General features: G+C 29.9%; 1 protein-coding gene across 5 annotated transcripts in view; it reads right to left on the bottom strand.

Annotated features, from left to right (window-relative positions):
- Positions 1–18,345, bottom strand: part of LOC143064655 (zinc finger E-box-binding homeobox protein zag-1-like) — a 42,528-nt gene that overhangs the window by 11,929 nt on the left and 12,254 nt on the right. For 2 of the 5 annotated variants that reach the window (XM_076237632.1, XM_076237631.1), the window contains exon 3: positions 1,137–1,280. In XM_076237632.1, coding sequence (XP_076093747.1) covers positions 1,137–1,280 — 144 coding nt within the window. The other 3 variants (XM_076237634.1, XM_076237635.1, XM_076237633.1) reach the window with 3 other exon arrangements.

Here is an 18,345-nt window from a genome sequence, read left to right as displayed (position 1 = left end):
ATAGAAGCACTGTTCCATTCTTCATTTTTTGTCAAGTGTTTGTGTGAATTGTATGTCATGAACTATTACACACATATATATGAGTTATGGTATGTTAAATCAAATGTACCGACAAAAGTGATAACTTATACTATCACATATTGAGCTATAGACATGATAGAGGTTGGTGTAAAACTTAAATATTAAGAAAGTTTAAAGTAAATGATACATAATATTGGCAGTGTTTGTCTTAGCAAATTTCAATTAGTTACTAAACATGCATAACATAAGTGAAATTTGCAACCCACAAAGATTAACTGCTTCATGGTATATGATGGTACTATCAAATTAAATTTCTTCCCGTTAGAACGCTATAAGTTGAAAAGCCATAAGGACTAGTTAGAGGGTAAACAGGTGTACTTTACACTAAATACAACATTAGAATACATCTGATAAAACTGTATCCTATCACAGACTTATGCATTTGGGACAGAGATATTTCTGGTTTAATTGAAAAAGAGATATCATATGGTGTGTTTGTGTACCAAGGTAATACTTTAGTAAATGTTATTTTTTCCAAACAAATGATCAAAAATTAAGAAGATTAACAACTGAAATAGAAAGCTTTCCTTTCCACTACTTCTATAGTGGTTTTTTTCTCTTTGTTCAATTTTTTTGTTGTTCTCTTTTAACTGAAACAATTTGCAATTAAATAAGAAACATGTCATTCCAACACACACACATATATATACATGTAACAGTACAAACTGATTAATATACCAGTAGGTTATTAATGTGAGTACTTAGTTATACTTTGAAAATTCAACATCAAAGTTTGATCAAACACATGACATCACCTTATTTTTATAGAAAAAACATAATTGTTATTGTCTTTAAGTATATTTGACAAGCTTATACTGCTATAGGTGTAATTTAAGTTACTACTATAAAATATGCCTTATAAGCATAAATTATCATTCATGTTCTATACTTATATAAAATTAAGGAGATGCCTTATTATTGCCATTGAGTTGTATAATGTATTGGTCTCAAATGAATCCTTTATGTTGTTAGGTCACTGTTTCATCAACACTTTCCATACCTCCTTTTATTCCTTTATTCACAAAAGAGTAAAAAGAAAATAATCAAATACTAACCATTTTTCTGTAGTTCTGTGTTGTCATGGTTATCTGTTGCTGTGTCATGAATCATGTTGACATGGCTACTACTGTCATGGACATCTGATTTTTCTTCATCAGTCTTCTGTACTTTAGTTGCTGGTTCCACACCCTCAGTTTCAACTGAAAGGTAATTAATATCATAAAGTATGGGACATACTTGACATAGTTATCTCAAAATTACTAGGGAAAAACTTGTTAAAAAATTAAGTTATCAAGTTCTAGTACATGTATTACAACCTTCATGAAAATAAAATTATGAGAAACATATTAATCATTTATCTAATTAAGATGTCCTGAATTTACAGCAACTTGAAAATTGGGACCCTTCTATTTCCAAAAAAATTTAAAATATCGTACATTTAAGATTCATCAATGTTACTGAAATTTTGAACTATTTAGAATCATTTCTGGTCTTATGGGTCCTGAAACCTTTGCATCAAGATCATAACCAGAGGTATACAATTATCATACCACAGTTTACCTTGAACCAGTAAAACATTCAAATAAAATTCTCCTATGATTCACATAATGAATCAGACCACCTCTGTTCTAACATGGTTAATTTGTATAATTAATAACTTAATTAATGACAAATATGAGAGGTAATTGTCTGTATTATATAAAATTATCCTTTAATAAGGGTGTTGGTTTTCAACAAGAAAACAGAAAAAATTGTGCATGTGTAGAAGTGTAACCATTTCTTTGTAATTATATGGTGCGTGCTAGATGGCAGAAAATTGGATAAATAAAGCACCATATAAAAATTCAGCAGAAAACCATTAAATTACCTTTAGATAGTAGATAGTAACTAATAATAGTTAAGTACATGATTGTGAATGCTACATGTGGAAATCATTATCTAAGGTAATTGGACAAAACATCATGTTTACAAATCTCAATGTTGTGTCATCTAACAAGCATACAAACTAACAACAATAATCAGATAATTTCAAAAAAATCAACATTTTTAGTATTTTTCTAAGAATAGGAATCATGCATATTTTTTTTTTTAAATCAGTCACCTTTTTTAAAAATATAAGATATAAACCTTGTTAACAGTCAGAAATAACCTAAAACATTGTAATTTCAACAAAGTTTGGTTTTATATAAATCTACTAAATATTTCCACATTCTCAAACAGAAGCCACTTTGTCTCAGAATATCAAATATCAAGTTACCCAAACTTCTTGTGACCCACTTAGACAACAGTAACTTACCAAGTTGAATTATTCCTGTGCAAAATTCCTTCAACATTTTCAAAACCACATCTATAGTAAATTAGATAGAAGTTCACCTGATGAAGGTTAAACACCTTTTACCTTAAAAACCAATTTTTACTACCTTAATAATCATACAAATGTTTGCATAAAGGATCTTCCAGGTGTAAGCCTTTCAATTTAATCACCTCTAGTGGGTAGCCAATCAGAAATAAGTATTGGCTTCTCTGCCAACCTCCCAGGTTCAGTGCTTATTTCAGCTGTTATATGCATCAACCACAGGTTTAAAATGGGGTTCAATTAAGGGATTCAGGTAAACTTCACTGGGAAAAGCATGAGTACTAAATCTCCCAATTACTACGTTATTATAAATTACAGTTTCTTAGCTGTTCTAAGAAAATACTCATAGAAAGTGGTCTAATGAAACTTATTTTACAAAACAACTTTTCTCCTGCTAATTGAAATCTTGGAAGATGTTAATTTTTATATAAAGTCCCATTTTGTTTAATTTTTTTTCATTTGCAGAATAAAACACATGCCACACATAGAAGAGATATATACCAAAACATAAAGGACTTGTTTATCAAAATGTGGTATTTGATTTAATTTCATGAAAATTTTATTAAAATTTCAAATCAAAATAAGAGTATTTGTTCTTCAGTTATCCCTTTGCTCACTTGCTAATGCATTTGAAGGTGGAGTCTGTTACCTGTCATTTCTACCCAGGATAAATCTACCCTCCCAATCTTTTCATATTGACAACCAATCTCATCTCATCATTTCCATTTATTGATCCTATAATCAATACACAGCTAATGTTTCTTACAAACCCTTCCATTGCTATACCTGCAGTTATTGATTATTCAACATCATTACAAAAATGTTTATTTACAAAAAGATGTGTTATTAAATACACATTTTATTATCAAATTTGTAAAGATTTTTAGTATTCTGACAAGACTGAGGCTGTGTTTGATATTAAAATTATGTTCATGTTAATTTGAGGTTAGCAATCCCAAGCAAGAATGAAATCAGCAGGTCTTTTTTATTAAAATAAACTTTTATAATCACATTCAACCTCATCAATAATTTATCTTTATTGTGATATTTCTTAAATGGTCAATTGCATAAATATTTTGACTTTTTATTTTTTTTTATTTTTGACCGTTATTTTTATGCATGTATAAATGTCTTGTATTTATATGTATATTTATAGACAGAAAGGTGGTTCTTTTTAAAGCAGTGGTTGATCAAAAATAAAGATGGAAAAACCTTTACAAAAATATTGTTTTATTTCAACATAGAGAAAATTTAAGTGATTTTCACATAATAATTTCTTAATCAAAAAATAAATTAGATACAGTTATATCCCCCATGAACATCCTACTTAGTTAGTGGCAGTGCTTGAAGAAGAGATAATCCCATGAAAAGCAAACAAAGGTACTGTTAAATACATCCAGATTAACAGTATCCTACCAAGTACCAAAGAAGGAAGAAATGTGTTGAGGATGAGTGTCACTACCTGCTGATAAGTCATAACAGGAAATGCACAAATCACCACATCATGTTTTTATTTATAATGTACAGTGATGAAGTATTCTATTTTTGTCATGTCAAGGTACACACATACTGAGAGATAGGTAGATTAGAGTGAAACAGGAAGAAACATTTATTCTCTAGGATGTGGAGTAATAACACTTACAACATCATAAAGACATTTTGTTGTATAGTACTTGAACAATAAATTTTGATACTTATTGCTGAAATATAACTAAGGTGTAGTTTCCTGCTTTCAGTTTTATAACAAAAATAAATCCTATTGTTTAAGCTGAAAAGTTGAAGTTAATCAATCTACCTAGCTAAGTTCTATATTTATATAAAAATATATTTGACACAAAATCCTTGAAAATTAATATTTCAGCTGTAAGTTTCCTACATTATTTTACTTACTATTTACTTACTACTTGAACTTTAATTTAGAGAAAGAAGTTTTAACATCTCCTATAAATGTTAATAATGTCTCTAAGCTGTTGTTTCTTATCAGTTGATTACTAACCAGAAATGAATCAACTTATCAACAGATTTCTTTGTCTCTGTTTTTGCTCTCATGACAGTTTTGTCTCATTAAAAACAATTAAATGAAACAATACAAAACTTCTGTTTGGTAAGCTGTAAATTCTGGATAGTAACAGGATAGCAAAATCATCCAAAGCATTAAGACTCAGGTGTTACAATGTGTTAGTGTGACATTATCATTATTGTTTTATTATTTCTTGGCAGATACATATATTTAAAATTAAAAAAATATAGGAATTATAAATCAATTGTTTTTTGTTATGTTGTAAAAAAGTAGTTTTTTTGTTGCACACTCAACAACTGTATAACATTTAGTGCAGCTACCATAATATTGTAATGAAGTTTTATTAATGTGCATAAAAACAATAGTGTTTATTCAAAAGAAAACAACTACAGATTTTGGTACTTTGTAAATAAAAAATCACAATTCAAAGTTAAATTAAACCAACCTAGTGGAAGAGACTGCTTGAAGTCATTATACAGAGTTATTTTCAAAGCTTTTGTCAGTCTCTTCTAAAACTTTTATAATTATTTGAATTTTTCTTACACCCACCAATTTATTTAGATCTAGACTGAATGAAATATATTTTATTTGTAGCTTACATATGCATTGATTCAGGATGTGGGTTTTTTCCTAGAATTTTTATGTAACTTATGTTGTAAGGTAAATCAATGACTGATATTTATTTATATCATATATTTATGTCTGGCAAAAATGTTAAGTGACAAGTAATAAATGGTATCAATGAAATATAAGGTTTATATTCACAGTTTTGATAATGAAATGGAGTTTTATTACTTTTCAATGTTCTAAAAGTGTTACTTAAAAAGATAGTTTTTAGACAATAAAGTAAAATGTAATGACATTAGAAATATGGCACTTTGATGTTGCTGAGGTAGATTTTTTTATCAAAACTCTCACGACTCTTTTTTCAGCTATATTGCTATTCAATAAAAGACTGTCATTATTTAATAATTGGTTTTGTTTCCAGACTTTCTCCCCCCCCCCTCTAAATCAGGCAACATATATGTCCATGATGCAACTTAATATAACAGGAATCTCACTGGTGTAACTCAGTGTCTTTATCAGAACCATGTTTTCAGTGATGCCATACCTATCTTTGTGTGACTGTTTTCTTATCTTTATCACAACTTCCTTAATTTACCCCACACAATAAATTGTCAAAATAGTTTCTAGAAAAGTTTGACAAGCATCTTTCAAGATTTACTACTGATCTTATAAAATGGTAAGAAGAATTCTGACAATAATCCATTTTCATTAGTATTCATTACATGCTGAATACATTTATATCAAACAATGTAGTGGACCAAACAGAAGTACCTCGTACATTATACCAGTGAAACAGACCATGAAGAGAGTAGTCCATAGATAACCTGTTGTTGACATCTTGACCATGTTTACAACACTATTTCATATGCCAAATTTAACATTATTCTATCATCAACAACTTAAATCACTAATCTGGATAAGAAATTGGTGATTAAGTTTTAATGATCAGTAATTGTAGAAATGAGATTCAAAAGAAATTCAGGTCCTGAGAAAACAGATCTTTTCTATGGTGACTTTGTTTTTTAATCACATTCAACAATTCACATACTAAAACTTGATTTTTTAAAGCTTTCATTTTCTTCTTGCAAAATTGATCCAAAATTATTCAGATTAACTTTTTTGTATTGTTTTCAAAAACAAGAATCTTTGGAACATTTCCTGAAATCTAGCATGACCTTCTACATTATTATAAAATTATACATTACTGATACTAAAATGACAATTTTTATAGTTACAGATATCCCTATTAACAATGATATATGAATCATTGTATTTTTCATAACTTTATATTAGCCATTTAATTCTGTTTTAATGATGTAGCAGAGTAGATCTAGCCACTTATTGTCATTTTAAGTCAACCAATGTACCCTATAATCAGCCAATCACATTTTAAAACACCCTGTAATTCACCAATCATAATGGTACATGCTCCAACTTAGGTAACCTAACATTAGATGTAAGATAGCTTCCGTTATGACTGGCAAACGCTGCCAATAAACATTCCATTTAGAAATTGATTGTACTTTATAATATCATGTGGAATGGTCGTCCATCATAAAGCATGCGTCCTAAATATCTCGGAAATTACATTAGAACATCTTCTCATTACTAGCATTGTCTGGGTTCTTCCTGTTCCACATCTTAACTTTCTGGGATTATGACAGATCCGAGAAAATGCAAACAAAGGAAATTTTATCTGTGTATTGTTCCGCAGAAGACATATCACCATAGAAATTGATTTTTATCAAAATTACATTGCCAATCACTGAGTTCTATAAATATTCTTCTTATAAACTTATTACATTGATTAGGCATTTCTATTTAAATATGGTCAAAAACATGCATGCTTAAAAAACTTTCTAGGCATGAAAATGGCCCAATATGTCTTCTTAATTGACAGTTTCAAGTCCTCATATAAAATTTGCATTATGTGTCTCCTAGGAAATATAAAAACAAATTAACATTCAATTGACAGTGAAAAAATTCACTTTCCTGCACGATACTTTCCCATCATAACTTTCAGTTCATTTAGCCTGACTCTCCATAACTTTTAAATTTCAAAAACAATATTTAAAGATGCTTATGTGTTTGTGTTTGCTCCTTGAATGGTGGGCCAGCATTTTTATACTGTATTAAATGAAAGAGAATAGTAATTTTTAGTAAAACTTTGAAAAAAAATCATATTGTAAAAGACATAAATATAAACTGGTAGTTTTATAAAATTTGGAAGGATTATAAAAAATATGTCTTTAAAAATTGTGTACATTATATGCTTGGCTATACTATTGATCCTTTAACTGCTTTAATTACAGGAGCAAAAGTGAGGAGGATATCAACTTGATAAAATCTTGCGTCAATGACACGCAATGAAGTATGCTATATATGAATAGTAGAAATACAATCAGTTTTTTCCATTTGCCAACTTCACACAGCCGAAGTTAAGAGTAAACATTACGACAAACGTTCAAAACATTTTCTCCTCGTTAACGGAAGATGAAGTGTTAAGTGTATTAAATAATCAATATGACTCCTTTTTGGATTTGTTTAGTAAAGTTTTATTTCAAAAGAAATGATGACTTTTGATTATAAGTGATCTTGGTACTTCAATTTATCTATTTTTTTGTAATATTTGGACAGTGACTAAATGCTGTTTCAATAGATTCATTAGGACTGAAGCTGCAACTCTTGTATAAACACTCAATCTGCTACAATGGCTCTGCATCCACTAATGATGAAGAAAAGGACTTACTGTTTTATGCAGAGGACTATTACATGGCGATGTCACATTTTGTTTCTCACCTTTTACAAACAGATAGTATTAATTCATTTATCATTTTAAAACAATGAGACCTAAGACTCCAAACAGATATCGAAAAGGAATAAAAATATATTATACAAAAACAATGGATTAAATAAAAAAAAAACTTGATTCTGACCAACACAAACTGCAGATAGCTACTGTAACATCTAATAATAGTTTGATAGAGAGAATAAAAAATTCTAAAGAAAAAAAGCAATGAAATCAAATAAAATATCACAATATTGCAAAGGAATCACAGAAAATTAGGTTGTAAAACACTTTAATTACAACCTTGGCAAGAATTCCTGATATTATATATATTTCTGGAAGAACAGTTAGGACCCCCAGCAGAGCTACATCTGTCACTGTTTCCATCTTTGTTTTTAGAACCATAAATAGACAATGCTTCTCCCATGTTAATTACACCTGTGCTAAATTTAAACATAACGGAACTTCCAATTTTCATAATTTGTTATTAAAATTAGTTATAACAATAAAAATAATCACTTCTTCTTTGATCTCCGTTACAGTTCTACATGGATGAACTTAAATGTAAATGACCACTGGGTTGGTTTAAATAATGTCCATCATCTGGCCAAATAACAACAACAACTGACCAATACAATGGAAAATTATTAATTGCCCATTCCAAATGAAGTCTTGATATTTAATGACAACATCAATACCATTATGAGCACCTTTCTAAGAGACATTATTTCAACCATTTTCTGAGGTGGACACATAAAGATAACATTTTTTTTTCTTGAAATAAAATTAATTAATTTTAATTTAAGAAAAGTATCTGGCCAAATAAGGAGATATGGTAAAATTGCCCATAAGACAACGAGTCCCTAGACCAAAGGATGATCAATTTCATCTAACAGCAACAATACATATGATATTTGTAAAATATTAACTTGTTTTATATCAACAGCATTCCATATCATAACAATTAGTAAATGGCCAAACAAATTACATCAAATATCAACTTAAAACAAAAGCCATGAAAACAGAAGCCAAAATTCCCTGGAGGATGAATTCCATTAGGTTTTGTCCAGCACACATCAAATAAAACAAGAGAAGATGACACCAGACATAAAGCTGATAATGGGGTTCCTATCCTAATTATACCCAAATCTAATTATAATAAATGATTAGGTTCTTTGTGTTGGGTGTTGGCCATCAGTTGGAGTGATGTAACAGTTATATAAGACCTACCCCTGGGGGAGAGACATATGGAGTTGGTGTAAACTTTAGTAAGTTTATACCATCTTCAGAGTCCTGTCAATGTCAATTAGCTCATCAGGTTTTATAATTTTTTTAAATATGAAAGTGTGCAGTTATTAATTAAAAGTCCTACAAATTTTCCAAAAAATCTCTTTAGAAAAAATATCTGCAATTCAATTGGTCAAAACTACATTATAAAAGTGACAACTTCTGCACATAAACCTATATATAAATCCCTTGACACAGCTTACTTCATATCTTATCTAAATTTACCATTCAGGATTATTCAGTATAAATATATATTATACAAGTTTTACCAGATGTCCATTTAATGTTGTCCTTTCAGAATCCCCAGAATTGTGACCAGTGAACCATGAATCTATCAATCATATAAATTGTGTCTTAATATCATTCTGTATGACAGAAATCAATTCTCTTTTTATTGAACTATTATCTTTCTTTCCAATCTCTTCTTTTAGTTATTGATGAAATTCAACACTAATCATCTCAAAATGTTCTGGTGTATAAAAATATCTTGATTATGATATCTTGGAATTTTATTTGAGATTCTCTGAGATATAGGACAATATGTCACCCTAATTCTAACAAGGAGCTGCTTCTTCATATGAAAATAGAGAGAACACTTATAAAGAATTTACTTTCAAACCAAAGGATAGATCTGAGTGACTTGCAGAGGCAATGCTGTAGAGAACCCCCACCTGTCATATGTTTCTAAGAAGCATTTGTGATTTTGACATGTGCATGCCCATTCCAATGATAAACCTGTTTTCATTCAAATTATGAGAGATGTCTATAGCAAAACAACAAGAACAGTGATTCAATGCTATTTTTACTATTTACTTAAAAGTATACAAAAACATTAAAGAGGAAAAAAATGGTATGCCATAATTTAATAAGACTCCTTTTTTGTTTTGAAGAAAACTCTAAATCAGAATTCATTTGCTGTCTATATAGATTTGTAGCTTATAATGATTTGGCAAGAGATTCATCCTTAATACTTATCTGTTTAAATCTTTATTTCATAAAAAAAATTCTTTACACAGTAAGTAATCTGCTTGGTCTTTGACATATATATGATGAACCAGAGCCTTGCAATGTAAACAGAATTGACAGGTGTAAAGTCTAGGTATTTTATTCACACCATAGATTGTCAAAAAATGTAACCAGCCTTAAAGTTCTATATGATTTTATTGAATTTTGAGGATTCAGCACTATTTCTTTGATTCCTGACTTCAAAGTCTCTGTAAGCTTCAATTACAGCAGGTAATAAGAGCATTAAACATTTATCCTTGTAACAACCACCTGTGTAACTATGATTAAGATCAAAATCACCTGTCTGATTAAACAGCAAATTAATAGATGCTTATATTTCTTTTTATTTTTTAAAATTGCTTTTAAAAGTTATAATCTTAATATCCAAAGTTATAATGAAATTACTTTGAATTATTAATAAGAAATTCTTAAACAATACTTTTTTTTGGTTTAAATAGTATTTTAAATACAGATGCTTTAATGAATTTCATATGCTGTTAAAAACTTAAAATACATATTTTTTATTTCAATTGCATATAAATTTTTAAGAATAATCATATTTGACTGTAATTTTGAAAAATATTAATATATTCAAAAATTCTTGGCCTTACACTGAACTTAAAGGTCAGCTGCAATGCTGTTGGGTATACACTTCTAACCTGAAATAACACAGATTATCATCACCCAAACATGCCTCACAAATTATGGAATCTAGTCTTCTTAACTTTATTTAATGATACAAATTCAATTACTGTTTATTGAAAATCTTTAAAAGTTGGACAATAGTGTCAAAAGAAATTATGTCAAGTTAAAACCCTCAGAGCCATCGCTGTATCTCTCACCTGCCCAACCATTATTATAAAACTTGAGTATGTCTAATAAAAAATTCAAATCTTAATGATTTCCTTCTGGCAAAGTTCCGTTTCTTCAATTTAAAGGAATACAATGTTAAACATGGATTTCAGAACTCAAGTGCTTCATTAGCATTTATAACAATGGCTACAAAAAAGGGCACAGAATATAATAAAGGTGACAAAACAGTTTTCTTTGTTTCCTCGTTTTGAAAATTCTCAACGTTCAAGGAATGATTTAGCGTCTTCCCTCTGAAAATGAATTAATTTCTACCTTGAATATAGCCATGTCTTAAATGGCTCGTGCCGCTAATTCACCTGAAGTGGTATAATATAAGGTTTCGAGTTGCCCGATTAAAGACCTCAACACATGGCAAAGGACTGACAGAAAAGAACAGTTACAAACTGAAACAAAAACCTTACAAATGTCTTTTCTGATTAGTTTTTTCACTGCCTCACGAAAACTGAACATAAATCTGGGTTCTTAAAATGTTTTAATTATTTTAATAATCAGCTGTAAAAAGAAGCTTTATTGTTGATCTGTCAGAGGAAAAAAGGTAGTTGAATGGGCTAACAGACCTTCGCTTTTCAAACATGCAGTTTCCTATTTATTTTAGAAACAAAACATTTGAATAAAAAGAAAAAAATCCTTATATGGAAACTTTAGCAAAACAATTATTACTTCAAAAGAAAAATTGACATACATGCACTCACATCTATGCTTAAAATAACATAAAATACTAAATTCTTGTTTCAGTACCATTTCAGACTATAGTTCAAATTTATATTTCCATACATATAAACAACAGAAAACAACTGTTTTGTAAATGTTGTCCAGTCAACTATGGCATAATGTTGTCCAGTCAACTATGGCATAATGTTGTCTAGTCAACTATGGCATAATGTTGTCCAGTCAACTATGACATAATGTTGTCTAGTCAACTATGGCATAATGTTGTCCAGTCAACTATGGCATAATGTTGTCTAGTCAACTATGGCATAATGTTGTCCAGTCAACTATGACATAATGTTGTCTAGTCAACTATGGCATAATGTTGTCCAGTCAACTATGGCATAATGTTGTCCAGTCAACTATGGCATAATGTTGTCCAGTCAACTATGGCATAATGTCAGTTTAAAGCACTTTTGATTTTAACTTTTCAACTGAAGAAAGTCAAAACCATGCCAACATGTACAGTGACAACAAGACAAGACAAGCTAGTCATGTACAGTGACAACAAGAAAAGACAATCTAGTCATGTACAGTGACAACAAGACAAGACAATCTAGTCATGTACAGTGACAACAAAACAAGACGATCTAGTCATGTACAATGACAACAAGACCATTTAAACATGTAAAGTGAAACAAAAAACACCATGTTTACTTGTGAAGTGACAACAAGACAAGACCATATAAACAATAAACATGTACAGAACAACTGTCTTCAAAACACAACTTAAAAAAAAGAATTTTGAGTAGCATGAGGACAAATAGACTAACAGACGTGATGCCCATCCTCTAAATAAAGCAAACCCAGTGACATAAGACAACTAGAAGTGGAAAGCCAATTCATCTTCAAACAGTTAACTGTGGCTGCGAGAATTATTGTGTAGTCTAAGAAATTCATTTCAGACTATTATAATGACTGGTTATAGTCAGTTTGCAGTATGTGAAAGAAATATACATTTCATTTCTTGAAAAAGCTCTTAAAATACTAACAGTAATATTTTTTTTGCTTGAAAAAATTAAGAAGGTAATCTACTGTATCAAAAACAGAATATCAAATGTCCGAACAAAAGCTGTCTCACTGGTCATATAAATCAAATTAACTGTAGTTAAACCACCTACGGACAAAATGCAAATCATCTAAATGCAAATATTCTATCATTTTTACTTCATGTGCATTTATACATATCAATTAAGGGTATTCTTTATGATTATAATTGTCAATTTTTCCAGATGAAAAATCCAATAAAATAAATGTTCTCAAAATCTGCACAATTAAATAGTGAATAAAAAATAAAACGACAGATTTTCATGGTGTTTCTTTTGAATATAAATGAGGCTGAAATAAATTTCACTGTCAACCAAGCATATAATCTTTTTTTATCAATTAATCCATCTCACTCAAAAAATAATGATGAGCAAATATCGTTGATCAAATCTCCCGACATGATGGTAGCATTTGTTGAGGTGACAAAAACATAAATTTGTAGCTGTATTCTATTATCGTTCTGCTTTGTAACGGATCTACGGCACGCGCTACCTTGCTCCCTTTGGGTATTTATTGATATTTGAACAAAGCCGAATGTCACACCTGAATGGGTTTTAATGGAAGTTCATTGAGTCAGGTAAACGGTCTTTGGTCTCAAGAGATGGAATACTCAGTAATTTCCCATCTGTACACTTTTCCTTAACAATCTCTTCAACCATTGAAAACACTCAAGTCTAAAAGAATTTAATCACAAACTTTCCTAGACTTTATTTGCTAAAAAGATATAATTAAAGCTCCAAAATAAATGAAACTGAAATGCTGTGAGACCAGATGAACCTTCGTAAAAGTAATTAATATAGGTCCAAATTGAATGTTCTTATGGACAACTTTTGGATAACACTCAAAGAAAGTTCTTTTGAAAGAAGATTGACTGGTAACTTTCACATGTGTTAAAACATTTGATTCAGTCAAAATCAAACTTGGAATGACTATAACTTTAAATGACAGACTTCATAACATAAATATATATATGTCAGTACTCTTCAATCACAAACAATTATCTTATAAGTATAGAAAGTAGCAACCCTTAATATAGAGTCAATTATTCTATAATATACCTGGATGAACTCATAATGAATTGCCATGGAAACAGAAATTTATATCAGAAATTGTATCTCCAATATTACCCATTTCCTTGGAGAAATATAAAACATTTATCATTTAATGGACTTTAAGAGAATTTATCAATACCTAATACATAACAGAGCAATGTTTAAAATTCACATTTTTTTCTCCTCTTCAAGTTGGAATATTTATAGCCAATTGGCCAAATAAACACTCAGGAAAACTTTACTCATAAAGTTTAAGCTCTACAAAAAGTTTTACTCTTAAGTTAACTATGTAAATGTTGAGATTATACATAGTTTGATCAATCCCCACTATCACACTATAACTAAATATTATTTCTTCAACTACTTGAATATTCTTACTTAGTCCAATGATCAATGCAAAAAGTATTCTGAAACTAGTCAGTCACTCATCAGTACTTGAGTCATAGCTAAAATTGAAACAACTGAAAGATAAAGTCATGAGAAAGTCACCTACTTTCTTCCCCATCTAAGTCAATGATCTCAATTGTACAACCATAAATATGATATGTATAAACAATACTTATATTTATATTTTGTCATAACTGAGTCATAATACTGATGTTACACTTAAAGGATATCAGCTGGTAAAAAAAATACCTTTTTGATATTTACTTAAATTAGACTTTTTTAAACTTTAGAAGGTACAAAGATGGACTCATCTACTATAACAAAAGATTTCAGAACATATCACACTAATGATTCTATCATTAACATTCCAACCCTAGAACAATGAAGAACACCTTTGCCAAAATACCTGACGCCATTTTGATCTACCTGTTAGCACACTTTGAATAAATTATGTTAAACATATATCATTTTTGAACATTCAGAAAATCCTGCTAAATACATTTCAAGATTTTGAAAATAGCAACCAAATTAAAATCTAAACTTTTTCTATAACATATATAAACATTTGTGAAGAATTGCTGTTGAGATTAGACATTCCACCTGCACACAATTATATTTATCTTTTATAAATTCCAACAGTCATTCTAAACATTCACAAAGAAAGTACAGAAAATAGTTATTGACAGCAAAAATGATGTGGATCAAACCAAATGTAAGTATTGAGGCTAATACCTCCAATCTAGACAAAACATATATCACCAGACTACTGTATCTATCAAAGTTAAACCCTGCCACGTTTGTCCTACCTGTAACCCTGTAAAAGTTTACCTAGTTTCTTCTTTCTCAGCCTAGTTAACATCATCTTTGAGAAATAAAGTTTTGATAATCCAAGATCGTGTATAATCCTCTTAGATAATCCTTGTAGAATTAATCTTTTACATCTCTTGGTACCTACGGTTTCTACCTTAAGTACCAGGTTATGTCAACAAAAATCTACTTTTCTTACTTCAGTTACTATGGTAACTGCAGCACACCTAGTAGGTAACAAATCTTGATAGGTGTATCTGAGAGGTACCAAATGGGAGCCAAGTGAAAAGTTTTAAAACTTTGACAAAACTTTTTTTGAACAACAACAAATGAATTCTATGAATTTTCTTCACTCTAATATTAATGCCAGTGATTCTGACACTTATACAAAAACATTTTTATCATAAAAAAAAATATTTGTAGCTGAGAGTGCTGCATGTTTTTTAGTATACAAAATAGCATTAATGTTTAACACCTGTCCTCAAGCTATCATCTTCAATATAGCCACTTGTCTTTTTTCTGGTGGTTGCACTTTTAATGAAGCAAATACATATCTACATATTCAAGGTAGCAAGATGATACCAAACTAAATTGCTGTTTGTATATGAATGGTTTGACAAATATCAAGGTGCAAAGTCAGAATGTAAAACAGCTGCTAATGTTTTGTCAACAAGCTCAGGACATTTACCCATATGGTTACTATGACAACTTGTAGACTGAATAATTTCCCTAATTTACATGCTTATTCAAAATCCAATCTATCTAGACAGGGGATATATCATTCCTAAACTTTTATTTTACATGGAAAAAGTTAACTAGATGCATTATTATAACTTTTTTCAGGTCCAAAATCTTTGTTATGTTTGAATAGAAAAAGACACATAATGAAATATATATGTTAAATTAGAATTTATTAGAATATATATAAAAGGAGTATGTATCCATGGATCCAAATGAATCTTCTTTTATTTCCAAAAATAAGAATCTTATCTTTAAAAGCCATTTTTTACAAATAAAAAAATCTTATCATTCACCAAGAAAACTTTCAATTGATTGTTTCCCCCCCCCCCCCCCCCCCAAAAAAAAATTGTGTATCCAAAGAAAGTCAATCTCAATTAATGCAATTTTTATGCTAACAAAGGTTGAGTCATACTTGACAATATTAAAGCCATCTCTACAAGGCAGCCTAGATACCCGTCCATTGTTAGGACACAGTTCTTAATTTCTCAATACACTAGATCAATTAAGACACACACGTTGGATTGTGCGATTTCTCAATCTGACAGGATTCTTTCAGATTACAGAAATATAAAATGACATCTCCCACACGCCAATTTTAATTTACAATGTTTTTCCAAACAAAGGCTTTGCTAAGACGATCACCCTAGGCTTTGCTAAGACGATCACCCTAAAGTAAAATAAGGTCACTGTCATTATCTCTTTAAAAAAGTTTGAAAGATATAAGAGAGGTGAGGCAACTGTTTAAGAAAAGATTTTTTAATACTGTCTTCACCTTTTTTTTTCAAAACAATAGACTTAGAACTTATCAATGAAATCCAAAAGATAGTGATAACAACAAGATACACCAAAAAAGTCAAAAATATCTTAAAATGCACAAATTCTCATTTATTCTGATAACCCCATAAAAGGCAGGCATCATTTCATTTATATTCTAATATTATAACTTTTCTGATTAACTTTCTTCTTGACTTGTTATTAATGTTTACACAGAGATGAACGTTTCTACGATTTATTCCACGTCTTTTGTCTCTTTATCAATATCAAAATCCATTCGCATGTTACAAAAGGAGCTAGTTCTGCGACCTAAGGATCAGCCAAATGAAAAGGTAAACAGAGCCAAGAATTGGCAATAAGACATTGAAAATTGTGTTTACTCTCAAGATTATTTTTTTTTTGTCTAGAAACAGGTAGTTAACTATTTCTCTCATTTCTCTTGGTGTCCTTATGTCAAGAAAAAAATTGATGGTAATAAATGTAAAGAAATTCATGATATATCTGTAGGTGACAACAAATATTTCAAATTTCTTTAAAAAAAAATGTTCTCTTTAAATGTCCCATTGTCATTAGAACAAAGTTTTCTTGATGGAATTTTTTAGATTGAAAAATTTCTTAGAAAACGGAATAAAATCTCATCATAACTTTTTCTTGAAACTTGGAAGTTGGATCGACTTGGACAGAAATATTCCAATCACAATACAGGGTTTTTGCTGACTAAATTTTTGATGAAACATGTGCTTCCAAATTTTCAAATCGCTGCTTTCAAATTCTTACAGATTTTTTTTATATGCACCTTTCCCCAACTGTAATATCTGTTTAGACAAAAGAAAATTGCCTTCTCACTTAGATTTCCACCTTCAAAAATAAACTGCCTTTGATTGAACAAAATACAACTCATATTTAGAAACTTTAAATTGCAAAATAATTGAATTCTGATGAGAAGTATTATTAGAACCTATTAAAAGATTGTTTACGCTGTTGGTCAATATACTGTAATTGTCTTTACACCAATTTCTGACTAGAATTCAAAATTTTAATAATTGCTTTATAATTTGGTTGAAGCCTTCAATATTCTTCTATAAATAAATCAATGTTTGGTTTGATTGACCAGGTGATGAAACTTATTTTTACATTAAGTGAACAGATTGCAGCCTTAGGAAGGTAGGGAAACCCTGCTGTACAGACAGAATGCAGCAAAGCCCTTCAAATGGACATGTCTTAATTACTGATGACAAATTTAGTAACAACGGAATGAACAAATTTAATCCAATATCCAGAACAATGAAATAGTGTCACCTGAGAAATACCTTTAATTGACAAAAGTAATTAACAAATTATACCTTGTTTAAATTGGTTTCCGAGGCACTCATTTCTACCTGTCATTGATATGTATAGGAGATTGATGAGTATAATGATGACACAAATGTTCTAATAAATTCACCTTTTACACACTTTCAGCTCTCTCTTTTTTTGCAACTATAAGTATTCCATTTCAAGTTCAAGTTTAAAGGTGTCCATAGTACTCAGATGCCTCCTCACTAGCACTATCATTTTCTATGTTAAACTCTAATTCTGCATTTAAATGAGAAAGATCATATCATAGGGAACATGTATACTAAGTTTCAAGTTGAAACAAAAACAACCTTGACCAAAAACTTTAACCTGATGCAGGACAGACGGACAGATAGAAAGACAAACAAATAAACAGACACACAGACTGAACAATAATGCCCCCCCCCCCCCCCCCCGATTCCTATACCCAAGGAGTAATTCCGAGGGCAATATGGTGGGTGAGTAATATCTGGATCGGATTCCCAAGAAATATTTAAATCCGTCATGGGAATCAGAA

The sequence above is a fragment of the Mytilus galloprovincialis genome, chromosome 2, assembly GCF_965363235.1.
Source record: "Mytilus galloprovincialis chromosome 2, xbMytGall1.hap1.1, whole genome shotgun sequence".
NCBI classification, from domain to species: Eukaryota; Metazoa; Mollusca; class Bivalvia; order Mytilida; family Mytilidae; genus Mytilus; species Mytilus galloprovincialis.
The sequence above is the reverse complement of the archived record's forward strand: the minus strand, read 5'-3'. Positions and strand labels throughout refer to the sequence as shown.